Genomic DNA, 27,347 nt, shown 5'->3' on the forward strand with positions numbered 1-27,347 from the left:
ATTTTTCTTTGTACGAAATTAACACAAATTTTCCAGCTGTATGATTGATAATCATGATGAGGGCCGGGGGTTATAATCATGACAATCATGATAATGCAAACCACTGATATATGTAGATTTTTGCTATACCTAGCTGTCTGTGTTTCATTTGTTTCCCCATATCTATTCATCACCCCAACCCCCAAATTCTGCCCATTTGGACTGAGAATGAGAGGGGGTCCTCCACTCCTGGATTATGGTATTGAAGTTTCTGTATTAACAAGAAATGATGCGTACATGTGGAGGACGCCGCCCCTCACCACGCCTGTCTCTCTTATGCACCTATTGTAGTGATCAGAGTTCCATGTCATCAAGCCGCACTCAACAGATGTATGCGTTCAACTGGATACGGAACCACCTAGAAGAGCACCCGGAGACCTCCCTCCCAAAGCAAGAGGTCTACGATGAATACAAGTGAGTGTGGGTCAGGGGAGGAGGGGAGGGGGGGGTGGTGGGGAAGGGGGGCGGGGTTACCTCTTAACCTCACGGTGGATTTTCTTCTCTCACAGGAGCTATTGTGACAATCTCGGCTACAATCCACTGAGTGCAGCAGACTTTGGGAAGATCATGAAGAATGTCTTTCCTAATATGAAGGCGCGTCGGCTGGGCATGAGGGGCAAATCCAAATATCCTTTCATTCTGAAGAAGCAGTTGGCAGAAAGACCCCCACTGTTTGTGTTGTGTTATTTTTTTTAGGGGTTTGGGTTTGGGTTGATGTTTTTTGTTGATAGTGCTCTCACTCAGATCTGGATCAGGGCTCATATTACTCCTGGCTCCTATTGTCTTGTTTTTAAAAAAATATATAAAATCAAATTGGCATGTAAAGCAGAAACTGCTGATTATAAAGTTCAGCTGTTCACAGCCGTTCTTGACCAAAAAGTGGATCAAAGGGAGTGATCAATTCTGGAAAAATCTGTTTGTTTGTTTTTTGAGCCAAGTATTTATTGGCATTCATATGTATTTATAACAGATTTTTCTTTGTTACATACATAGGAAAAATCAAAGTTACTCAAGAAATGAACTGAACAGTCGAACCAATAACAGTTTTGGACAAATCTGTTTAAACTGTAAATGTTATCAATAATATACAATATGAGGTAGGTGGTGTCAACAAGACCCCGGTGAAAAATTAGATTTCTTACAAAGTAATCAATTCTCAATATAAGTTGGTCATTTGTTTTTGTTGATATATTTTAGGATGATGTAATACTTGTGATCCAGAGGATTGTTGTTTATTAAAGCAGTGCCACATGCAATCTTTAAAAAACCTGCTGCCGCTGTGTGTTCACTACTGCCAAAAGGTCGTTTCCTGTGTGTAGCCACAGCAGCAGCAGCAGCAGTCACAGAGTCACAGAGCTCGAAGGTTAATGTTAAGAGTTGTTGTCAAAAGAGCTTCTTTGTTGTTAATGCAGAGACCGGCAGAGGACAGACCAGACAGAAGAGAGTCTCAGGCGGTTTTTAGATTTGTCCAGACTCAACAGCACCGACATATTGTGACTGTCTGTGCATCCAGAGTCACGGTGTGTTTAGAAACCTTAACTCCTTCTCACATACTGTTATAGCGGGTTAAGGAAGAAAGCTTTTGTTCACATGCCGTCTTTACCCAACCTGGATCTGCAGAAGTCTGGCGATGGGGTGAGTTACATCATACTGGTTTTTTTAAAACAAAAAAAATAAAAATGCAGTGAAACTTTCAAACTCGTCTGATGTTTCATCAACTCGCATCTGTCCGACCGTAGTGTGAGCTGATGGAGCCGAGCGGCCAGTCACCAAGTGCTGAAGATGAGATGCGATCTGCCGCCTGCGGTCTGGTGTGCGAGTGGGCACAAAAGGTCCTGAGCCGTCAGTTCGACAACGTTGAGGACCTGGCCCGCTTCTTGCTCAACAGCCACTACATCGGTACTAAGTCCATGGCTGCACTCACTGTTATGACCGGAACGCCCACAGGTAAAGATGCGTCCTCTGATCTGTTGTATCCATTTATTATACTGCTGCCTGTGTGCATCATACAGATGAGGAGGGTTAATGCAAGATACATGATTGTTTGTTCACGTTTGCCACAGTCTTATTCACAGGAATAAACAAAAGGCCCTGGGAGAAAAGTTGATGGACCTTCATTTTTATTTATTAATGTTTATGCCTCATACATGTCGCCATCTCACTGTAGATGTGAAAGCTGTAAAAAAAAAAAAAAAAGCAAATGATGAATTCTTGGAAAATTCAAAAATTCATTAACATACTTAAGTTAACCGTGATAGTGGGGCCTTATGTTTTCTCAACAGTCAGATCTCAGTGTAACGCAGTCTATTCAACAGAAATTGAAATTAGCCTAAAATCAAAAGGAGCTTCATCAGCAGAGTTATGCCATTATTTTATCATCATGACACACGGTTAAAATTTGATTTTAATGGGAATTTGAAATTTCACACCATCAAAGAATAATAATTACATAGTTCAGTCCCACTATACACAACATTAACCCTCTCTCTACTGTATACCTGGCTCAGTGTCCTGCTGACAAATCAGAGTGAAATTTAAATAAATAGTTACGTTGTGGTTCATGAATGGAAATAATTCCTGATATTCTGGATGTTTACAGTATAGTATATGGCTGCAAGCTGCTAATCATGATCTTTGAATTTCTCTCGACAGGAATGAAGACACCGACTCCTGCCTCTGCGTTTGTGCCCACAGCTGAGGCCAACTCTTTCCAGCCCCAGGTCAAGACCCTGCCGTCGCCCTCTGTTGATGCAAAGCAGCAACTGCAGCGAAAGATCCAGAAGAAGCAACAGGAGCAGAAGCTCCACTCGCCCCTGCCCACCGAGGCCCAGGTCAAGAGAGCGGAGGCCAGTACCCCCGGCCCCACCATCCCCTGCGGCAGCCCTGCTCTGCTTTCCCCTCAGCCCACCATAGGCATCGTGGTAGCAGCTGTCCCCAGCCCAGTTACGGTATGAAGCTGAATCTTTTTATCTATAACTGTGTGCATATACAGGTGCATCTCAATAAATAAGAATATCATGGAAAAGTTTATTGAATTCAAAAAGTGAAACTAATGCAGTATAGAGATCCATTACACATAGAATGAAACATTTCATGTCTTTATGTAATTTAATTTCTTTTAATTGTAATGATTATGGCTTACATTTAATGAAGACTTAAAAATTACAATTAAAAAAGCATTTTTAATACTGAAATGCACTCAATACTTGGTTGGGGCTATTTGACTTGAACTACTAGAAATTGACTTTCCTATTATATTCTAATTTATTGAGATGCATCTGTATGTTATTTATTATTATTATTATTATTTTTTTTTTAACACATATCTTTATTGATTTTTGAACTTGGTACATCATTCGTCCAAAAATATTTTGTTACATCTTTCAAGTCTTTCAACAACTTCCCTCCCTCCCCCCAACCCTGAACTTGAACAGTTTAACAATGATACTTTGATCCCATCTGTATGTTATTGATAAATACGCTCAAAGATACTGTCATGTTTTTCTCGCAGGTACAGAGGAGCAGGCAGTTGATGACCTCGCCCAGCCCCGTGGGGACGGCCGAGGGGAAAGTGTTGCCTGTCAATTTCCAAGTGGTCACCCAGTCTCTGAAGCAGTCCCCCAAAACCCCCCAGAACATCTCCGCTAGTCCCGTGGGCGACCGCCTGGCGAGACACGGTACAAGATACGCCCAGATCCTGCCCAAGCCCTCCGCCACCAGTGCCATCACGCTGCGCTCGCCGCCCACCCTGCTCATCACCAACAGCCCCATAAAAACTGTGATGCCCGCCTCCCACGTGAGCTCGGTCAACGTGGTGAAGATGACGGCGATCGCTCTGGCCCCCAGCAGCACCACCACCACCGTGCGCCCCGCCTCGGCCGGCATCAACACCACGGCCGCTCTGGACGATTCCCACCACTCGCATCACGGCGGGAGCTCGGCCGCACCTCAGTCCCCCGCGCTCCGACCCGGCGCTCCGACCTCCACCTTCGCCCTCTCCATCGACGCCAAAGTGGTGTCCGACGCCGGGAGCGACAATAACCCCGGCGCTGAGAAAACCGCCCTCGGGGTCAAAGAGGAGAGAGTGGCCAAGTTCAGGGCCGCCAGCGAGCCGAGCTTCCTGGTCAAGTGTTCCCCGGGACCGGACAAGGGGCTGAGGATAAAGAGCGACCCCACGTCCCCGCCCATGACAATAACTGTAGCTGGGACTCAGGACGGCAATAACAGTAACTGCCACGACAGTACTTTGTATTTGACTGTTGATAATCACAACTCCAATAGCAACATGTCCGCTGTTACCCCGACGTCGAAGGATCCCTGCTTGGACGCCAAAAGCCCCAGGAAGCGCACGGGCCCGGGCGGGGAGGCTCACGTGATTCCCGTGAAGAGGGTGTTCATCTCCCAGCAGCCACTGACCGTAGTCGACAATCCAAAGCCTGGAGTCAGCGCTGCAGCGAAGAGGATCCCCCGCCCGGGAACGCCCGCCCGGCCGGAGAGCGCGCCCTGCAAAGTGACCGTGAAACACGCGGCCATCGGGCCCACGCAGATCCTCGCGCTCTCCGACTCGCCCATCACACACACCCAGGGCTCCCAGACTGTTGTCAAACCCCAGGTCTTGGTGGTGAAACACGAAGACCGTTCTCTCAGCACCGACACCAGCACCGGAGCGGGAGCCGGGAACAACCCGTCGGATCGGGCACTGCTGCGGCAGATCACCGGCGGCGGCGGCGGCGACCCTCGCGCCATACCGGCCAACTCAGGAGCACACGAAGCCTCGGTGATGAGCGACCTAAAGAGCACAATATGGGAGGAGGGGCAGCTGGACGAGCTCCGGAAGCAGGCGTTCGCTCAGCAGATCCCGGCGGAGCACAAACAGGCCGCCTCCGACCAACTCTCCATCATCGCTCCGCCCCCCGAGGCCTCGGGCCAGCTCGCCCTCACGCAGGAGATGGTGGACTTCGCCGGCTCGCAGTCCAACATGGACTACTTCCCGTTCAACGACGACGACATGACGCAGGACAGCATCGTGGAGGAGCTGGTCCAGATGGAGGAGCAGATGAAGCTGAAGGGTCTGTTCAGCAGCTGCGTGGACGCGTCGCTGCAGGGCCAGTCCGCCGCCGGCCAGGGCTCCATCCTGAACGCCCACCAGGCCGGCGCCACCTTCTACCACTCCGCGCACAGCAGCACCACCCCCGTCCAGACCCCCACCCCGACCCCGACCCCGACGCCCACCCCGACCCCGACTTCGGAAATGACGATCGGCCACAGCCTGACGCGGGAGAGCCCCTGCTCCCGCATGGCGCCCATCACCCCCGTGGACGGAGCCATGGGCCGCCACACGCCCATCAGCACGCCGCTGTCCAACTGCAGCAGCAGCGTCCCCCCCAGCCCGGTCGAGTGCAGGAACCCCTTCGCTTTCACTCCCATCAACTCGAGCATCACGGGTTACCACGACGCCAGCATCGTGTCCAGCAGCCCCGTGAAGCCCATGCAGCGGCCCATGGCGACGCACCCCGACAAGGCCAAACTGGAGTGGATCAACAACCGCTACAACAGCACCGCCGCCGGCCCGCTGTCCAACCACAGCATCGGGATTCTACCCAGCTACCAAGACCTGGTGGACGACCAGTTTCGCAAACCGCACGCATTTGCAATTCCCGGCCAGGCATTTCAAGCCCAGTCCAGACAGGACGGCGCTCACTTTGGCCGTTTGACTCCTATTTCTCCAGTGCAGCAGCAGCAACAACAACAACAACAACAACAAACACCACAGCAACAACAGCAGCAGCAGCAGGGGGCGACAGGTGTAACTACTCCCACCAAACAGGAGAGTTTCGCTGTGCCCGCGCCGCTGGACAACAAAGCATCGACTTCATCCGCATCCGTGACTTTCCGCTGCCGCAGCGTCAGCCCCGCGGTGCGCCAGAGGAACTTCAGCGGCAACACGGGCCCTCCGACCACCACCACCACCACCAACACCGCCACCACCACCCGCGCCGCCGCGGTGTCGCCCTTTAACTCGCCCATCACCTCGGAGGTGCTGAGCATCCTGTCCAACAGCCAGGCGGCGGCGACGTCCGTCCACAGCATGGCGCAGCGCAGCCAGTCCGTCCCCCTCAGCATCATGATGCAGAGCGAGATGCTGCCCGTGCAGGGCCAGAGCAACACCGCCAAGATCACCAACGTTCTCCTCAGCAAGATGGAGGCCGACGGGGACGACTCGGTCCGCGGCCTGGGCATCAACAACCTCCCCTCCAACTACACGGCCCGCATGAACCTCACGCAGATCCTGGAGACCACGCCCGGTTTCGCCGGAGGCGGCGGCGCTCACCCGACGCAGCTGCCCGTCAGCCCCGGCCCCGCCGCCTTCGAGCTGCAGCAGCACGGCTACCTCACCGCTGGCGGCGGAGAGCAGGTGAGTTTCTCGACCGGGGACGGCCAAGCACAAGCGGGTCCCGCCGAGCAAGACCAGCAGCCGCAGCTGCCGCAGCTGCCGCAGCCGCCACAGCCGCCGCCGCCGCAGGAGAACCCCGCGCAGACACAACCGCAGCTCCTCCTCCAGAGCACACAGCAGCAGGAGGCGGAGGACGAGCAGCAGCAGCTGGACTTCAACAACACTGTCAAGGACTTGCTGGGGGACGACGGGCTCAACCCCAGCTCCCAGTTGGTGGGTCAGGTCGCCTCGGAGCTCAACGCCGTGGCGTCCGACTTCTCAAACGACATCAGACTGACCTCGGATCTGTCCAGTAGCATCACTGACCTTAACACGTTGGACACCAACCTGCTGTTCGATCCCAATCAGCAGCAGGAACAATATGAAGATTCAACACTGGAAGAACTGAAGAACGACCCGCTTTTTCAGCAGATATGCAGTGATACTGTGAACTCTGGTTTCGACTGGCTAGAGAGCAAAGACCAGCCTACGACAGTAGAGATGCTGGGCTAACGTTATCTTTTACTCTGAATTCTGTTCTCTGTTGTTTGTTTGGTGCGTATGTAGTATATCTGTTTTTAAACTATAGTTTGTTGGGATTTGTCTGGACTTTGCCATTCGTTCTGTTAAAAGTGCCAGGCTTACCAGAAAATCTCTCCTACTGACGTTTCGTTACTTCTCTCCTTTTTCATTTGTCACCCAGAGTTTTCAGTACTGAACCACTTTTCTCCCTCATCTGAAAAATCAGAAACGAAAGCATTTCTAGTGAAAGGTGTGAGTACTTGGTGGCAGCATGCACTTACAAGAGCAGATTTGTATGGTATGAACATTAAGAGAAATGTAATCTTCCATGTTATAACCAGTCAATAATGCAATATTTGTATTTAATGATTACTTCATGAAAGTGAGATGGGTAGGAAATTTGGCACAAAAGACTTCACCAAAAAAAACAAAAACAAAAAACAAACACGTATGCTGTTGTATACTATTTTCAGTGTGTGCAGTTCAAGTTCAACCAAATGGAAACAATATTGGGATTGTAGTATATGCACATAATAGTTGTAGTACATTTGCCTGCCATATCTGAATATTCAAAAGGGTAGCATCTTGAGCTGCCAGGTGCTGAATTTATGACATAATCTTTATACTTTATCATATACCAAATCAGTGGAAAACTGATTCACATCTGAGCATTGTCCAAGAGTGAAATTTTCTTAAAGCCTATACTTCTTGTACTGTTTAATATCTTATAAAGGGAGTAGATAAATCAGTAGGGAGAGGATGGGAATTCAGGCCTCTTTGTGGACTTTACATTGAAAGGAATCAACAACTGGCTGCCTTATTCCCAAAGTCCAAGGCCTTATGCCATCTTTAGAGAGACTGTATATAGTATAATGTTAAGATATCTTCAGAACCATCCAGAGCTTCATCATATCAAGGCAGCTGTTACTGTGATATTTTCAGTACTATTTCTTGTTCCGTTTTTGTTTTGCAGTGTTACAATATAGACACGTATTGTATAGGCTAACGACTACACTGTGTGTGCACTTATCAGAAATGGATTTCGAGGAATCTGATACGCTGTCATTTCACGAGAACCATGGCAGGCACACTTTCAGTCATGAGATTTGTGTTTTTTTGGCATGCTATACTCCCAGCTTGGATAAGAATATTAATGGTATGGAGAAGGCTTACTTGCATCAAAGGCTAAAGGCTGACATGTATGTTTCGATGTCATCTTGAGATCAAGAGGAAAAGAAATTATTATGTTTTTGGAGATCCAGCCTTATTTCCATACCAAAGATGATCTGTTGGAATAACATAAGAGATTATTACACATAGAGACACTCCTAGTAAACATTAACAACATCGGGAAGCGGGCAGCCTCGGAGATATAAAAAGAGTTTTATTGCATTTGAGGAAAAGGGTTAAGTTGCATAAAATCTTATGTACAGTATGTAAATTTGTGAAATGGTCACTGTCCTATGTTTTATAGGTAATCATGGACCTGAAAGCATGTTGAAACCATCACTGCTAGCCAGGTAGGCTATGTGATACAGTAGGATGCTTGCTTGAGTTTTTGGCTATTGTCAATGTTGTATAAGTCATGTTTAAGCTCCATCTGTAAATAGGATAGATACATAGAGATTTGATGTATCAAGACACTATATTATGGCCATTATTCTAGCTAAGTATGTGCCATTTAAAAGAAAAAAAAAGCTTAACAAATCTATAGTCGGCAAGATACTGTATGTTGTGTGTTACATTTCTGGCTCAATGTGTCGTAAAAGTAATGCTGTCTGGTCTCGCTTGCTGATTTTATTTTATTTTTTTCTATTCAAAGATAATAGGTCTCTGCGGTTGCAGAAGTGATGTGTGCTTTGAGCAGGATCAATAGCATGGTATATTGAGAAAAAAAAAAGTTGTGATACTGTTAGCTGGTTGCAAACATCTCTGTGACAGACATTGTGCTCGAAGCCTTTCAGCAGACACTGGAAAAAAAATATTACTCATGTTTCAACAAACTTTGGAGGTTCACATTATTGCACTAAATTTTTACGACACATGGCTTTGCCACATCTTTATGGACAAATGTAATGATGGATGCCCGCAAAAAAAAAAGAAAAAACATTTTTTATGACAAAATGAGTAAGGAAATTTAACTGAATTGTCAGAAAATGACTAATTGTCTTGTAGCAAAATGTGCATTAATCTCAGTGAGATACACATTTCTTACTCATTCTCATACATGAGAATATAAAGCATTGAGGGAAAAAAAAGTTAAATAACCTTTTAAAACCTACATGCTCATTATGTTGATAAATGATTGTACGCACGCATGTGTGATGACTTCTGTTGTACTTTGTATTCTTGGTAACCACTGTCTTCTGTGATTTGGGCAGGTTCTGTTAACCAGACTGGCAGTGCTAGTTTTATTACATTACTTTTGTTGTGCCGTTTACTAAGTTAATGTTGTTCTATATGTTATGTTGACTGTTTTCTGTCGATTTTACATATTCTTATTTTGTTAAATGCATTTGTGAAGAAATTTAACATTTTCTCTTTTTTTAACCAACAAGGCACTGATATTTGAATTTGAGTGAAGGAAATGCACCTCTTTATGTGTACAGGAGCTCCATCAAGCAGTGACTGATTCTTTACCTTTGACTGACCCAGAACCAACTCTGTTTGACTATCTTGTCCATTTCTACCAGTAGAAAAAAAAACCCTCCTCTGTGGTGTTGTCTGGTGTACTGCTTAATGTACAGTAGCTTGTTAATATTGCAAACGCGTTGTTTCTTTTTTCAATGGAAAGTACTCACTGGTGAGATTTTTAAAGTGGTTTTAAAAGCCAATAAACTTTTTTAAAGAATGTTCTTGTGTGATTATGTGCTGATGATTTTGTATTTTATTGCAGTAAATAAAAAAGTGACAGAAAGTGACCGTGCAGGACTTAATTGTCATTGTAGTTTAATAATAGGAGATTAGACATTAAAAGGTGAAGAGGTTAATTTATTAACTGAAAAGTTTATTACGTATCATTGTCAATACTGTAAAAATATAACCAGTCACTTTTAGGAGAAAAATCCAAGATCTGTCCAAAACACTTTACAGTAAGTGTCCCTTCATTAACGTTAGTTAGTACATTATTAAGCATTAATATATAAACTAATGTGTTGAGTAATGCATACATAATGATAACTAATTACATTATTCAACTTTTATTATTACTTAATAAACTAACTTTGCGTAGTAAACATTGATTAACTGCTTACTAATAGGCTACATTAATTAATGTGTTTCCTAATCCTAAGTAATATGGGAAATACATAATGATTGTTAATATATCTGTAAACAGTTAATTCATGCTTAATAATGTACTAACTAACATTAATTAAGGGACCCTTATTGTAAAGTGTTACCGATCTGTCTCCAATACAAATGTTGCAAGTAAAAACACACAGTTTTGATTGGATGGCACGGATTATGACATTATGGTATTGAATTTTCCAGACATTATCATAATACTGCTATTTATTTACTTTTCTTAAAACCTGGGAGTTTTTGATATTTTACCAATCAAGTATATGCAAAAGAAAAAGAGAATCCTCTCCATCACCCTTCTGACATGAGGTTAGAGGTCATCAGCTCTTCAAATGACCTCTAGGGTCAGCAGGGGGTGGCCTCTCCTAGAGACACGCTCCAGCCAATCACAGCCCAGTTCGTTGCTCCTCTGCTCGGCTTTCCCAGGGCCTCGTGATATTCATAACATGTTAATGACCTTAACCCTATTGATCATGGCCAAACAGCCCAACCTTTAGCCATGTGGAGCCCGGTGTCACCTCGACCTCCACACCACAACATTTGGCAATGTGAGTCGACAGATTTCACACGGGATACGTGATCATGTTTCCTGTTTGTATACAACTTATCAATAACCACACACTGTGAAACTAGAGGCAAAGATAGACAGCAATAAAGATAACTGATCCTCTGTTTATTTTAGGCACACATACATCCTGCCTGTCAGGTTTTTCACAACTAAAATCATCACTGGAGATTTTGTGAGAGAAGATTTTTTAACCACAGGAATAAAATATTACCTTTAAAAAAGAAAAAGAAAAAGTTCTGGTAACACTGGACACATCAACAACTTAAACACAGCAAGGCATTTGTGAGTAAACTAGTTGACAATCTATTACAAATAAACAACATGATTATGTTTCCCATTGAAGAAAATGTATTTTAAATACATATTAAGCAAATACACATAAGCAGATGCACATATTTCTCCCTTAATTTGGTATAATGAATGAAATGATTACAAAATCTTAACTATTGAGTAAACATATAACAGGATGATATTTAGCTGACCATTGGTTTTGAACGTTGAATTATAACTATGAGGCTTTAGATGATTAAATCAATAGTTAGCTCTAATCAATACATAATTACACTTTGCTCTCCTCATTTGATTGGATATTGAAGTGTGGAGGTGCATGTTTGTGACAGTAATCCCTTAAAATCGCTACACAATTGATACAGTTGAGAATAAGAGTTATCTTTTATAAGGCACAACACATTTCCCATGCAGTCTGAATGTGATGACTACATTTACCTGCAGCAGAGGATGGTTGTTGTGCTGATGCAGCATGGCTGATCTCACAGCTGGAGCCCATTGTGTTGCTGCTGAATGAGGGCTGGGAGACGGGAGGGTCATTGTCAAAAGGCACGGTCGCTGGATCAATATCTGAATTCATTAGGCAGCTGACTTGCAGCCATCAATACCTCTTCATAATTACCAGGTTGTGTGGTAGGAGCAGATGCTGCTCAATGTGACCTTATTACCAGTGGCTCTCAGTAACTGATAATTCACTATGTTCATCTTATTGTGTTGTCTTACACATCTGATAAACAGAGAAGATCTCACTCACCTAACTCTCTACAGGGGAAATTGGTAGCCGATTACGGATGAGTTTGACATTTGAAAATCACTGTAGGGAAGTTGTCTGTGCACTGATCTGAGCTTTTAGTTTTGATTACATGAACTGAAAACTCTAAACGCTGGTTAAATCTAGACATTATCATTCATGAAGTCCAAGACATCTTTTTTTTTTTAATCTACGTAGGATGGCTTTACAAATCATAAATGAAACCTCCTCCTTAGATTTGGATGAGGAAAACAGTAGTCAAACATTATAAACAAATGATAGCCTAATGAATGATAATATCAGCTAAATAAGATATAACTTTGATATCAAGCAATTTTCTATTCCTTTCATCATTTCATTCAATTTTAAAGCAGAAATAGTAAAGCAATGTCAATTATTCTCTTATTCCAGTCTTTGATATAAGAGGATGTGTTGCTTTTCATAGTCGTATGAATGGAAACAAAGTGTTTTTGTCGCTCAACTTTTGGTTGAGCCTAGATGTAGAGGTTTTATACACAAAACTTCATCACAAAAACAATCAGCAATAATCGATAATGGAAATAATAATTTGTCTCAGTCACATACAGCAGTTTCACAAACAGTCAAGTGTGAGAGGCAAAATTCAAGATATAATCCAGAGGCAGTCAAGTGAACACTTCTAAAAGTTCACAGTTATAATATCAAAGAACAAAATGTGAAGGTTATCAGACAGATGTGGAGTCTGTGTGTGTTACACCTGAGGAGCTGCTGCTGGAGTTAGTTTGCATCATTCTCTAGGTGTAATGAATCAAAGTGTTGTGGAAACTTCCCAGTTCCGCATCCTGTGAGAACTTCCTCCCGGGGGGGCCCTGAGGTCCCCGGACCCCATTTTGACACACACACACACACACACACACACACACACACACACACACACACACACACACACTGGTCCCGTGCAGTCAGCGCATGCGCCACAGGGAGGTGGGGGTCCCCGGCTCCCCCCGGTAGAGCCGCTGGTCTCGTGCAGCCGGCAGAAGTGGTTTTGGGGATCTACGGATAGCACGCGCGCAGGAGAGCTGCGGTTGGCAGTGGAGGAGGAAAATGACACAGCGGTCGTGATAAATGGCCAAGTTTAAGATGAAAGCCTGCCAGCTCTGGCTACTATTTGTTTTGTTTCTTCCTTTATCAAGTAAGTGTCTTGTTTTTCTTGTGTTTGTTGTTGTTACTGATGCGACCGTTGCTGGTCTGTCGGTAGGTGAGCTGACCTGGTTTGAGGTCCGCGGACGGACGGACCATTGGCTGCCTATAGATAACGTTAGCCACCGAAACTAATATTGTAACTAGGTCTACTTTGTTAAAATATCATTATTATTTGAGCTTTGTCGACAACAGTAGCCTATGGGCAGGTAAAGAGATAAAGACAGGTTATTAGAGTTCATCTGTGAACTGTCGAAGAGTCGTCTGCTCCTCTGTTCTATCAGTGACGTTACGTGGGTTTGGATGCTCAACATCTGCATGTCTATCTTTATGGCTACAAATATATAGGCCTATATATATATATATGTATATAAAAACATCAGTGTTTCCCGAGGATAAATGCTATGGCTTTTCTATTTCTATTTCTATTTCTCTCTCTCTTCAGACTAACTCATTACACATTGACTTAGCCATACAATTGCTGTTTCTTTAATAGTCAGTGCCAATGCATAATGTGTCAGTGTCAGTAACATCTGTCTTTATGGTTTGTTTTAAAATCTTTTAGGCTACAACAACAGTTTTCCTCTATACCCCCTTTGTAGCCTATTTAATATGTATGGTCTGTCAGGCTCGATAGGCTAGTTGTTGTTGTTTTAATGCTCTACTACTCATATACCCAACTCCTTACTAATGTCCCTGTTGTTTTCCTCTAGGTGTTTTATGTTTCAGCGAATTGTCCTTCATCACCGAGCCCAGTGATGTTACTGTGCTACCAAAGGACCCTGCTGTCTTGGACTGTCAGGCTCATGGGCAGCCTCCAGTCACCATCAAGTGGCTGAAGAATGGAGTTCGTTTGGCAGAAAGTGAGCACATACAGTTTCTGCCCAACGGCTCCTTGTACATACCAAAGATAAAGCATACCAAGGAGGATTCAGATGAGGGATTCTACCAGTGCCTCTCCCAGAACAAATATGGAGCTATCCTAAGCCAAAGATCACGTCTGACTATCGCAAGTAAGTATGGAGCTCAAAACAAAACAGATTCTCCCGGGCTAACTTGGACTTTCTTCCTGTTTTCCACTGATGGGAGCAAGATGGAAAGGGTTAGACTTGTTGGTGATATCCACTTTGTGGTGTCAACATGCAGGCTTAAGAATAGCAAGTTCATGGGTTATTAACCTGGAGATGGGAAGCAGATGTACCTCACCCCTCTCTCTTTTTTTTACTGAGTAAAAACCTCTAAAGTCTGGCTTTCCATGTTAGTGGAAGTTGTTCAGATTCCACCATGCTTGAGTTTAAAGCTGTCAGTCCTGTTAAAGGACCGTTTTAAGAGACAGTTAAAGATAGATGGACAGTCAATCTAAAAGCTCATAAATACTCCATAAATACGCAGCTTAGAGTCGTACTGCACTATCTGTTCCTTGTTTTGAGTAGAGCTACAACTTCAACATGTAGGCTATGCAAGTGCTCAGGAAACATTGGCAAAAACTTAGAAATAAGCCTTCTCTCTCTAACATAGTAGTAGGATTGCATTGTCACTGCAGACTGTGGCCGTAATTGCTGAATGGTCTGCTACACAGAGGAATCTCTGAAAGGCCATTTGCCTTTTAGCCTTTGTTTGGAGTGCCCCTGACTGATCCAGAAGAAAAGGCTAGGTTTCCAGGGCATTTGTTTGTCCACATATCAGTGGTCAGGGCAGCTGTGTCTATTCACTGGGCCTCATCCACCATGGTCACTTTCCACAGGTCTTAGAAGGGATATACCATGACTGGTGTCATGGAAACGAGCATGGCCTTGTGAAATATACTGATGTTGACAATGACATTGAAGATACTAGATACTAGAGAGTTTAAGGAAATGTGTGTTAACCCTTAACAGAACAAAACGGTGAAGAACCAGATACGTCTGCCACGCAAGAAGAGATTTATAAATACTGAAATGCAAACAGGGAGATACATTTTAGCAGCTTTTTCATACACCAATTCTCTATCAGTCTTGTTATGACTGTTGAAAGGCAAGATAAGGTTTTCTATAAGATGGACAGATAAAAATCCTCAAAAAAAGTCAAGTTTGACCTGGTGTCCACTAGCCTTTGTCAGTGAAAGGGTTAAAGGTTTTTTGGTCAGCTGTAGGCGGGGAGTGGAGGATGGGCCTCCTCTGTGCTCCCCTTCTGTCCAGAGGTCCTCGGGGTCATGGGTCAGTGGGGAAAGGCTTTGTGATGTCACAGGCCTGCTCTGCCCGGGCCGCCCTGCTGTTCCCCCTCCCAGCCCACACTCCCTTTCACTGTGTCAGGCTCTCTGTTGCCCTGTCAAGCAGAGCCCCTTTTGTAAAAGAAAGGCCAGTTTGTCATGTGAATGAGAGGGCCTGATATTCCCCCAGTAAATAGTGTCGGCCCCTTCAAAACATGTTTACATCCAGGAAGTGTTTTCCTCGCACTGCTAGGATTACATCACGAGTTTCAGCACCTCTTAGATTTACAGCGGGTCACAGTATCTGTCATATATTTCTCACCATGTTTGCAAAAATAAATACATAATTTGCTTTGCTGTTATAAGGTTTTATTATTTCAGCATTTGTAAGGATATAAACATACAAACATAAGACTCACACACAATTTCTTCTTTTGTGGACCAGTGGTAAACTGACTTCGATCTGCTGCCCAGTTTGGGTTAAAATTGAATGGACAGGGGGTTGAAGCGAACTCTGACCTCTTCAGAGAAACCTTTGTGCTGTTTGACCTAGACATTGATTTGTTCTATACAACAGAGGTGACCAAATTAGTGGATCAGTCTGTGCAGGCCACACCCACCATCTACATCTCTGATCCCAGCAAGAGTGAAAATAGACTGTTGTGTCCCAGATGAGAGTAAACAACATGTTGTTGTTGTTTTTTTTTTACTTCTTTCCAAGAACTGAGGGTTTTCCACAGTGCTCACGAGTCAGGAAGGATGTTCAGAGATACAATAGGTGGATTATTCCAGACTTCATGACGATACTAACCAAACAGGATATAAATATATTTTGTCTGTCAAGTACTAAGCCTAAACCAAAACACACTACCATTTCCAAGGTGCACCTTACAAATAAACCACAAAGGATCATCATGTCGGAGTCTGGTGAGGGCTAAACCCCACACTGCACACCACTTAAGCAGGGTTGCCAGTTTATTTGTGTAATATTGATGAGATTAGGTCTCAAATTAAAGGATTGCTCTTTAATTTGGATCAGCCAGAGCTCAGGATTTAAATGTGGAGTTTCAGTGGGAGAACAGGGTATTGATTTTCTTTAACATGGTATTGACTTCCTTCCTGTGAGTGAGGGGGGAAGGGAGAGAGTTATCGCTTTAATGAATGAAGGTCACTGGTCATCTCGTAGTGTGCTTTAGATTGATGCAGATTGGGGTGGTTGCTTCTTTGTGGTGATTATTGAAAGACCTTTTGAATCCTCATAAACAGAGTGTGACTCAGCAAACAGCAGCTGTTTGGTTACTGTAGTGTAAGGCAAGTATAGTTCTACTGAACTGGTGTTGACATATCAGAGTTTAAGTTAAGACATTTACATACATATATAGCTATAAAACATGTGATTTGACAAGTGACTAAATTGGAGTATTTTTCCCTTTATGTGGTGTCATCCCTGACTTCTGCAAGAAAGAGCTTTATTTTTGTTTATAGTTGAATGTATTTTCTTCTCCTTGCCTGTGGCCCTTTTTATCCAAACTGAATTGATTAGTTTTTATCCATAACAATGCATCATTCAGTGTCATTCTTCAATTGATCCATTGATTGGACCAGCTGGTCAGTATGGGACCTGATAGCTCATCTGCACAAAAGCAAGATCATGGTGTCGTACAGAAATCAATTCCTTTCATAGAATCAGTTAACATCCATCAAAGTCAAGGTATTGCATGCATAATATATAATGTTTTAACAAAAGTGGAAGAAAATGCTGTATTTAGTGTGTCAGTGTCACAAATACATTTGTGTAACTAATCAGGTTAAATATCTATCTGAAACAAATACCCTTTAATGGCTGAATGCGTTAATAAGAAAGGCTTTAGATGGCATTTTCTGCTGCTGACACTTCTTGATCGCTAATTTATTTTTTCCACAGGTATCTCAGAGTTTTTGTTGCACCCTGTGCCTATGGTGGTGACTGAGGGGTCAGTGGCCCGATTCTCCTGTGCGGTCACCTCCAGCCCTCCTGCCACCATCACCTGGGAGCTCAACCAAAGCACATTACCACTACAGACAGACAGGTACCTACAGACACGCCTTGAGTTGTTTTAGACCCCATGTACTGGTGCCCACATGTATTCAACTTGATTTTGACATGTATTTGCAGCCTATGAGTGGTTTTATGTTGTCAACTTCTGCTAGCTGTCTCAGTATAAGCTAATGTTATCTTTGTGTTTGTAGAATTACGGTTTTGCCAAATGGAGTCCTTCAGATTCACAATGTACAGCTGGAAGATGCTGGACAGTATCGATGTGTGGCGACTAACATCGGTAGCCGTTTGAAAAGTCGAGAAGCCATGCTGACAGTCAACCAAGGTAAGGAGATTACATCTGATTAAACCACGATACTGGAAGTAAAACTGTTATTCTATTTAGACAAAGTCTGAATTGCTTTTTCAATATTTCCCTTGTCTTGTGAAGGTGCAGGTCCTAAACCACGTCAGAGGCCCAGAATCATCGCTGGACCTCAGAATGTAACAGTTTCTGTTCATCAAACTGTGGTGTTGGAGTGCGTGGCCACAGGCAACCCCTGGCCCATTATCTCCTGGAGCCGTGCTGACAGTAAACCCATTGACGTGTACAATGCCAAAGTGCTGGGCAATGGGAACCTGGTCATCACTGATGTCAATGCCAAACACACAGGAGTCTACCTCTGCAGGGCCACCACCCCGGGAACGCGCAACTACACAATTGCTGCAGCTAACATCACAGTTCTAGGTAGTGTAAACTATGAAGTAGTTACAGCACATCAGTCCTCAGACCATGTCCATGCCTAGATCTTCTACTCCAGCTTTTGCAGATATGAAGTCATTTTTACACTCATAGAATTAGTCAGTGTCTGTTTGCCATGACACCGTTACAAGATATGACACAGGTAGTGTTATATCTGTTAATAAATGCTCAGCAATACACTGTGTTTTCATTACTTTCGTCTATGTCTCTGTTTCAGAGCCACCATCCATTGTCGAGAGACCTGAGAGTCAAACCCGTCCAAGAGCAGGCACTGCTAGGTTTATGTGCCAAGCAGAGGGAGTGCCCGCACCACGCATCAGCTGGCTAAAGAACGGAGAAGAGGTTCACTTAAATGGAAGGATTAAGATGTATAACAGGTATTGTAATGGCAACATCAACTTCCCTAAGTTGAATAAGATGAAATGTCCTGAAGTAACTTTGATTTGATATTTTTTTCTTTTACTGATTTCTACTGTTTTTACTTTTGGTTCACAGTAAACTGGTGATCACCCAGATCATCCCTGAGGATGATGCCATCTATCAGTGCATGGCAGAGAGTGAACAGGGTTCGGTGTTGTCCTTGGCTCGCCTTATTGTTGTCATGTCAGAGGACAGACCCAGTGCACCCAGAAATATCCACGCTGAGACCATCTCAAGCTCTGCTATCTTACTGGCCTGGGAGAGACCACTCTACAATGCAGACAAAGTCATTGCCTACTCCATCCACTACATGAAGGCTGAAGGTGAGGCCTAGAGGGAAAAAAACTGTTGTTTTTGTTTCAGATTTGCAGTTGAGGTTTTAAAAAAAATCTGGAATGATGAGGGTGTGAAGAGATGTGAGATGACAGTCAGCAACAATAAGCAATCTCACTCTCTCACATGTGACCAACTTTCCTTGGTGAAGGCCATCTGTTGACGCTGCACAGAGCAGAGGTCAAGGAGGACCCAGAATGGCAACTACACTGAAATAACAACAGGCTTAGCCAGTCCATTGTCCACTCCCCAGCTTGCAGCTTCTGCTTGCAGTTAAAGGGACAGGGTATCATTTTAAAAGCATTGCAGTCTTGCAAACTTGAAATGTAAGGAGATACTCATCTTAAGCATTGAATTGACAGTTAGATAACTCCATTAAGTCAAGTCTGCTTTTGTAGTAAACAGGTTTTTAGATGTTTAATTGAATTTGCCTGGAAACCGTTATGTTGCTGTGCCTAGCATTACACGTGTTTATAGAAAGGATGAGTGACACTGAGAAACTACAAGCATCAAGCCTCTCTAAACACTCACTGTTTACAAGGTATATGTTTGACAGCCAAGTTTCTTCTTTGTATAATCTTAACTTTTTCCTTCACTTTCTGATTTGATGCACATCAGGGCTAAACAACGAAGAATACCAAGTTGTTATTGGAAACGATACGACCAGTTATATCATCGATGATCTTGAGCCGGCTCGAAACTACAGTTTTTACATCGTGGCTTATATGCCAATGGGAGCCAGTCGTATGTCGGACCAAGTCAGTCAACATACCCTGGAGGATGGTAAGCACAGAGCATCGAGCCTCCCAGCATTCCTTGCAATAAATCACTTTGGTAGTTAAGCTAACATGCATGCAAGTGGTGTGTATTCAAAGCACATTTTGAGTGGAAATAAGGGGGATGGGTATGCTGTTGTAAGCACAGTCTTCTTGTGTATTCTAGAAATATGACAGTCTACCTTTTTCCAGCTGTTTGTATTCTAAAGAAATCCATCACCACATCAGTATCAAGCATATCTGTGATGTCCTTTTTTTTCTATAGTGCCTTTACGTACCCCAGAGCTAACTCTGACCAGCTCCAGCTCGACAGATATCCAGGTGAGCTGGCAGCAACTGCCGGCTAAAGTGAGCCGTGGTCGGGTGTCCGCGTACAGACTATCCTACCGTACAGCTGCGGACAACACTGTCACCTCTGTGGAGCTACCTCAGAATAGCACAGAATATCTTCTTGAGAGCCTACAGCCAGATACCATCTATCTGCTCCGTATGGCTGCAAGCACCCGGGTGGGCTGGTGTGAGCCTTCAGCATGGACCTCGCACCGTACACCTAAGACCTCCAGCAACAAAGGTAAACCTGCAGATAGCTAAGATGGAGATGTCATGAAGTTTTGACAGCTGGTGTTGTAAAAGTATTTTTGCTTTTTTTTCTCTGTGCAATATCATCACATGGTTATAGTGTTTCAACTCATTTCTAACATTTTATTGCAGGTTTGAATTTAGGGATCTTTTATGAAAATAAAAGCCAAGTACATGTTATAGAGTAACAGAATCACATAGTGGCAGAGTGGTAGCTGGCGGCTGTTCTTTCGCCTTTGTCACATCAGTGTTTTTCTGCTCTTAGAATACCAAGAGGGTCACTAGAGCTCATGCAGAGTGGCCGGCTTATGACTAGACTTTGCTCTTGTAGCATTGTCCCACAGTCTTTGTGTTGGTTACCCAGGAACCTTTGCCCTTCGCTGTCAGTGATGTTAGAGCGGCCTCAGTCATGGGTCATAAAGAGAGGGCCTCAGGCGTCTATGTGAGGGAAAGAATAGCCCCTTTTCATGGCCTGGTGTGTTGGGGGAGACTGTTTGTCAACCAAAGCTTGAATACTTCTTTTTAGAAGTTAACTCATACTTTTTGACATATATGTTGAACACAATGAGCATTGCACATTTTTGATTCAAGGTTAATGTGTAAATTGGTAAATGTTGCGACAAAGCCTACTACATATTTCATATTTAAATTCTAGATAGGAGCTGGCTCTTTTGAAAAAACAATGTCCCAATGAAGTGATGTTCCATCTACCCACCATTTTTCTGCACCCAGTATCCTGTTGTGTTTTTTTGTTTTTGTTCAGGGGTTTAGTCTTTGTGCTCAGATATATTCTAGATATGAGTGTTTATTGATCCTATGCCTGCTGTTTCCACCCCCCCTCTTAGTGCCTTCAGCCCCTATTCTTCAACTTGAGCCACTGAACTGCACATCTATTGTGGCACGCTGGCAAACCTCCCCAGAATCTGTGACTGTCCAGGGTTACCGGCTGTGTTACCATGAGGAAGGCCAACCAGAGCAGCCCAACATCCAGCTGCAGGCTAAGATTTATACCTACACCATCAGTGGCCTTGGTGAGTGATGCACTGTTGCTGTTAGAGCTGACAAGTCGTTTTGGTGGCTGTTTTAGTGAATCTCTACCATTTAGACCTCTGTTTTCCTGTGGAGACCACATAATGACAGATTGTTTGTTCTGGACACTGCCCAGTTTTCATTTAGTGGGCAGTTGGATACTGCATTTGCATCTTCATCCCCTGTCCTGGCTGGCTAAACCTTTTTGCCTAACCAGCAGTCCTCTCTAGTCCGGCTGCAGTATATTGTGTGAGATCTGGCTCCCAGGGTTAGGGGTCAGCAACCAGATGTCCCTGCCACCACCAATTCCCATCCTGCAGCTTGCATAATTACCCCTGGCCATTGTGTTGTATCCAGGGCCAGACCTGCCCTGTAAGGCTCTGGTCACTACCCCCTCTTTAGCTGGACACTGGAGCACACAAACAAAGACCCCTGGGATTGGCCAGAGCTGGATCAAGGCCGCTGACCTCTAGCCGTGAGACAGCAGTCTTGTATTAGGTCCCTACCCCAGCCGGTCATCTGTGCTGTCCATGTAAATAACCCCCAGCAATCTATATGCAATATAAACCAGGGTCATACTGATTAAAAACTATATAATTTCGGCTGATAGGAGCTTTCAAGCATAATGTGGCTGCAGCTCTGTCAATACAGCAAATAAAGAGTTGAATTACAAACAGGTAGACTGTTAAGAACTCTTTTAAACTGCAGTGTTTATGTGGTTATTTGTTCAAAATTTGAAATACATTTCAGGATAGTTCAGTATTGTCAGTCACACAGACCAGTGTCATTGGTTCCATATACCTTGATATCACGGTTGTCAATATAACCTCTGTGTTGGAGCCATGTTGGGTCCAAGTTGAAGGCTATAACACAAGGCCAGTAGGAAGAATGTGAAAGGGGAAACAAAAGGGGCCCAGCTCTTCTCCCACAGTTCTGCTCCCAGATTCCTTCTGTTCTATCTTGGCCTGACCCGGTGACCCCATTCGCCCCCCACCCGCCCTCCCCAGTCCCATGGGCCTAGGATCTCAGCAGCTGAACACTGCCCCTGGCCCAGCCCCCACAACAGGCCTGGACACACTGACTTCACTGGTCAATACCCATGCGCTGACCTTTCACACTGGAGGCATAAAACAAATCTTAACACTCCCTAAAATGTCCTGATTTAGGAGCTGGGGGCACAGTTCCAGTTTTTCAGGTTAAAACAGTAAATTTAAAACAGTATCTTTAAACAGTTTCCAACAACTAGACCTCATTGATGTCTGTGATGTCTTTTAGCCAGTTTTTGATACAGTTTCTTGTGTCCATACTTATTTGTTCAATACAAACAAAATCACATTTTTACCTCACCCATCGCTCTCAAAGTTAAGTTAGTTAGTTTGTTTTGTGTTTAAAGCACAGACTAGTGCTAACCGAGTTTTAAAGTTTTCATATCTTTATAAGCTTTCATAGAGAGGAAGGAATAAGAGGTATAATTTGTTTGTTATTGATCATGTCACCATACTTGCTGTGCCTTGGGACTGGTTTATCTTTCTCATGCTCCTTAAACATGACAACCTATGATAAATGAGAGGTGGCTGTGACTCAGGAGACCATGTATTGGCCAAGCATGGGGGATGGCCAGTTATGACCTACAAACTTCCCCTCCTGCAGCTAACTGTCAAAGTCTCTCTTTGCCCTGCATCAAACAATCTCTATTTGTTTGCTATTACTTTTGCTCTTTTAATGGTGATTTTACAGGTTTTGCTTTTATTAACCACTTTATGTAGTCGCTGTCAGGGTCTTCATTTGAAATAAGGTGCTTTGTGCAATTATTGTAATGTCAGTTTGAGAAACCTTCAGTTGATTATTTGTTTTCCAGACCCGAGGAGAAAGTATCACGTCAAGATTTTGGCTCTCAGTCAAGCTGGAGATGGTTATCAAACAGACCAGACAATTAGTACTCCAGGATGTGTGTGTAAGTATAGCTCTCTTTTTATTTCAAAAGTCTTACAATGGAAATTGATATCGAACCTCTGAAATGAAAATATACATTTTGTTTGCATCATTCAGCGGCGAGAGACCAACCGACTGCAGCCCCACCACCTCCAGATCACGTCACCATCTTGGCCCACAATTCATCTGCAGTGTCCCTGCGTTGGAGCCGTCCCGCTTTCTCCGCTGGAAAGACTGTTAGCTATACAGTCCGCTGTACACCTGTGGGAACCCACAATGCCTCTGCCATACGCTACATTCAGACGTAAGCTGTGAACCAAAATCGATTTAGTATTTTATTCTTGGCATGTTACATGTTTGCAAAAGATATGTGGATAACGTTTAATATTCATGTTGTTTGTACAGAAACTATCAAAAGCATATTCTACAGTTGTACATCTCATAAAGTAAAAGCTCTGGATTATTCCTCGCCAAATGCTCATAATAAGTATGTTTTTTGTTCACAGTACCAAACAGGGCGTGACTGTGCAGAATTTGGATTCAAACACTCGCTATGAGTTTGTTGTGCGTCTCCACGTGGACCAGATGTCGAGTCCCTGGAGTTCTGTTGTTTACCACCGAACCCTGCCAGCAGGTAGTAAATCAGACATTGCTATTGCCTTCTGTGTATCCCAGTATTTCCTTTGTGTTGCAGACTCATCAGATCATTGCATATTTCTCAGCACATGCCACTCTAAATTATGTTTATTATGATTGTGTCTTCTCTGTGTTCAGCACCTAGCCAACCTCCTGCCGGACTGCGACTAACTCTGATTGAAGATGACACTGCTCTGGTGTCCTGGAGAGAACCCACAGAGCCCAATGTGATGGTGACACACTACACCATCCTGTACGCTTCCCAGAAAGCCTGGATGGCTGGACACTGGCAAATGTTGCAGAGGGAGGGTGAGTAGTGCCCTGGATTATCTGAATAAAGTTAGCATAATCTAAAATAAGTAGAAGTATACATTTGGATGTCCAGAAGCTCTTCGGTACATCTTACTTTTGATTGTTTTTCATTCACCTCCAACCACCTAGGTACATTTCCTCACCATTGTGTATCACATTGTGCATCTTCACATTTTTCTTTCAAAGGGAGCTTTTTAGCTAAGCTATTAGCTTTCCGAAGTTTGAATCCTCACTGTCCGGATTCTGCTGCCTTTTACAGGAAGCCACACGATGGCCTTGCTGGAGAAGCTGGAGCCAGGGAACGTCTACCTGGTGAAGATCTCTGCCTCCAATCAGGTCGGCGACGGGCCCTTCTCTCACATCGTGGAGCTGGCGCTGAGGCGAGGAAACTCCCACCGCAGCAAGAACCCCAGGCACTCTGACAGCTCCCCGGACACAGCAGGTAGGCATCATTAATCACTGAAGTGTGCATGACAGAGGTGTCTCATCTCATGACTTTGATTCATTTATTATTATTACATGAAATAATAAAACAACAACTCTGGTGTTAGTTTTCTACAATTTAATAGTGAGATCAAGTGGATTTGTGAAACAGAGCGTCTAAGGCCTAGGCTTCATTAAAGTCTTTTAAGTAATATCAGCAGTTGATACAATTGTATTTTGTTGCATCTTGTTGTACATTTGCAGAAATATGGGATTCTGGTATTAGTATGGCTTGATAATTATTAGTAAGAGTGAGTCACAGCTTCTCTGTGGTAGAAGACAAACCACCAGAGGGCCTAGTTCAGTGAGATGTCTTAACCTTGTTAACTAATGAACAAATAAGTGGTTCACTATAGGCATAATACAGTTTACAGAAGTTTGTGTGTAATTAATCAATTTAACCCAAACCCTAATTTCTGGTTCCTGTTTAACTGTACCTTTACATTTCAAGTTAGAGTAGAAATGGAAACAGTCAGTTTTTGTTCATTTACATATATTTTAAGAGTACTTTCATATCTAATAGTAATATGGAGGAGTTCCTTGTTTTTTGTGATAAAAGGATAGTGTATTTTTTGTGTTCAGTGCTGCTGACTATAAGCACTGGACACATCAACACTGCCCCACACAGGCAAAGAGCAGTAACTACAGAAGCAGTGAGGTTGTCTACGTCCCTCAGTTTTCTTGTCTCAGACAATAAACATAGGTTTGATTATTTTGAGTTCATACGTTTGGGAATAGTTTTTTATTTGTTACAAATTTAAATGCCAACTTCATGTAAATTATACATTTTAGAGTATGATAAGATACTGGTGTTTTAACCACATACATAGTTGGTGCATTTTGACCTGTCGGGCAGTAGCCTATACATAATCTTTTGTTGAACAGCAGTCTCTTGTTTGATATTATTGACGTCTGTTGTGCAGCTGTGTAATCATGTTGTTTATCTTCCAGTGTACTCTGATGGCCTGTACCACATAGACCAGAGGTCAATGACAGGGATCATTGTTGGTGTGAGCATCGCCTTAGCCTGTATTGTTATGTGTGCCTTGATCCTCATCAGCAAGGGAAGACCAAGGTACTGATTATAATCATTTGAAATAAATAAATATTAGTAGAAAACTTGAGCTATGATGACATTTCTCTAACATTTGTTTCCATGATTATCTTTGTATGACTAATAGAAAATCCTCCAGTCATAAAGTCGTTGCTGTTGTTGGAGCTGTAGAGGGTCCTCATGTTGGTGTGGCCCTGCCCAACGACCACCACACAGAGAACGTGGAGGCCCTGATACCCATGATGAGATCCCACTTTTTAGATGCCAAGGTGAGCAAAGCAATATATACATACGTATATGTACAGTATGAGTGAATGGGTTTCTGATGACTGATGGTTTCTGAAAAATACTTTCAAATGTTGTGCATGTTTTATGTTTGAAAGTATTAAAGATTGCACATTTAACTTTTCTTTGAATGTGTTCTAGGGTGGATCTAATATTGTAATAAATAGTGCCGGTCCAGTGAGTAACAAGAGTCATAGCAAGAGGTGGCTGGTCTTCAAGAGGGAGATCAGGAATCCAGCCCAAAGTGATGTAAGTGATGTGACATTTCAGTCAATCGGTTTCCTTTTCAATCCGATTTCTTTTTTATCGTAATGTCTATCTCTCATTTCTTTGTATCTCCCCAGGTGGAGAGGAGAGCCAGTTTGTATGAGCCTGGCAAAACTGTTCTGAGGTATGACGAGCATTTAGGTTCAGTGCCCCTGCCCCCTTCTTCACGGGAGATCATCTATGGACCATTTCACTCGGAGAGCTCTCACACCAGTGAGGGCAGCCAGGAGACGGGAGACTCTGGACACTACTCCAACGAAGAAAGCAACGAAGAGATGAGCAACCCTTCGTCAAGCCGGAGCTCCAGACCAGAGTCCTTCGGGCCAGATGACGGTGCCGCTGAGCAGCAGCAGTCTTTTAAAGTGGAAAATGAGGACACGTTGAGTCCTCCTGTCCCTCATTCCGCCCCCGATGCTTCCCGACTCTGCTGCACCTCGGAGAGCTCCCATCCTGCCCTGCACAAGACCCAAGCCGCCGGATCCTGACATCACCCGGCCCGTGTCTGTCTGCTCTCCAGCAGCCGAAGCTACTCCACTTCTTCCTTGTTTGTTTCCTGAGTTGAGCCTCATTGTTATTTTCTGAGGCACAAGGGATCGGGAAGGCAGCTGCTGCGACAGAGGAGATGTGTTTTCGCTTCGGATCTACCTCAGGATTTTGTATGAATGTTTGTTATAACAACTTTATTTCCTTTTTTTTTTTTTTACAACTTTCTACCTGTTTGCCTGTGTTTGGCGTCGTCTGTCCTAAACCAAAGCTCACCCATGATGAATGTTAAAAAGAATGTCAGAAATGTACTGTGATACATTTTCATTATATTTAATTACTTTCCACTGGAGTGAAGGGTGTCGTTGAGCCCTTTGGACTGATTACCTACCTCAGTGTCCTGTTCTTTTATGTTCATTACTACCTCCTTTTCACCATGTATTGTGCAGTATTATCTCAGACTCAGGGGACAAGGTGAAAACATTTCACTGCCATGTCTTGTTACCTCTGTTGGGGCGTTATTATCTAGAGGTGCTCCTTTTTTTAACTTCTTCCTCATTTATGTTCATGGTTAAATGAGCTTTTGTTTCACATTGTTTGTCTTTGAATGGTGTATGCTGTGGAAACAACAAGTGCATTAGATACTGTCAAACTATTTGAGCTTTATACTATATTGTTTGACATTTTCAGTGCACTGAACTCAAAGC

At 43.7% G+C, this 27,347-nt stretch overlaps 2 protein-coding genes across 2 annotated transcripts; both read left to right on the forward strand.

Annotated features, from left to right (window-relative positions):
- The first annotated feature begins 146 nt into the window (after nucleotides 1-146).
- Nucleotides 147-9,819, forward strand: rfx7b (regulatory factor X7b). Its single transcript, XM_083972972.1, has 7 exons — nucleotides 147-238; nucleotides 331-453; nucleotides 549-665; nucleotides 1,590-1,674; nucleotides 1,779-1,986; nucleotides 2,692-2,987; nucleotides 3,551-9,819. The coding sequence occupies exons 2-7, from the start codon at nucleotides 344-346 to the stop codon at nucleotides 6,983-6,985; spliced, it is 4,251 nt and encodes a 1,416-aa protein (XP_083829098.1). The 5' UTR covers nucleotides 147-238; nucleotides 331-343; the 3' UTR covers nucleotides 6,986-9,819.
- A 3,166-nt stretch (nucleotides 9,820-12,985) lies between these two features.
- Nucleotides 12,986-26,642, forward strand: LOC310986756 (protogenin B-like; the record flags this gene model as incomplete). Its single annotated transcript, XM_083972818.1, has 19 exons — nucleotides 12,986-13,075; nucleotides 13,797-14,096; nucleotides 17,196-17,340; nucleotides 17,501-17,634; nucleotides 17,740-18,036; nucleotides 18,269-18,428; nucleotides 18,547-18,794; nucleotides 19,423-19,587; nucleotides 19,846-20,151; nucleotides 21,005-21,190; nucleotides 23,047-23,142; nucleotides 23,238-23,424; nucleotides 23,627-23,754; nucleotides 23,895-24,065; nucleotides 24,328-24,510; nucleotides 25,503-25,626; nucleotides 25,733-25,874; nucleotides 26,032-26,139; nucleotides 26,235-26,642. The coding sequence occupies exons 1-19, from the start codon at nucleotides 13,009-13,011 to the stop codon at nucleotides 26,640-26,642; spliced, it is 3,555 nt and encodes a 1,184-aa protein (XP_083828944.1). The 5' UTR covers nucleotides 12,986-13,008.
- Between the last annotated feature and the right edge of the window lie 705 nt (nucleotides 26,643-27,347).

The sequence above is a fragment of the Trachurus trachurus genome (genome assembly GCF_905171665.1).
Source record: "Trachurus trachurus genome assembly, chromosome: 6".
In the NCBI taxonomy this organism is placed as follows: Eukaryota; Metazoa; Chordata; class Actinopteri; order Carangiformes; family Carangidae; genus Trachurus; species Trachurus trachurus.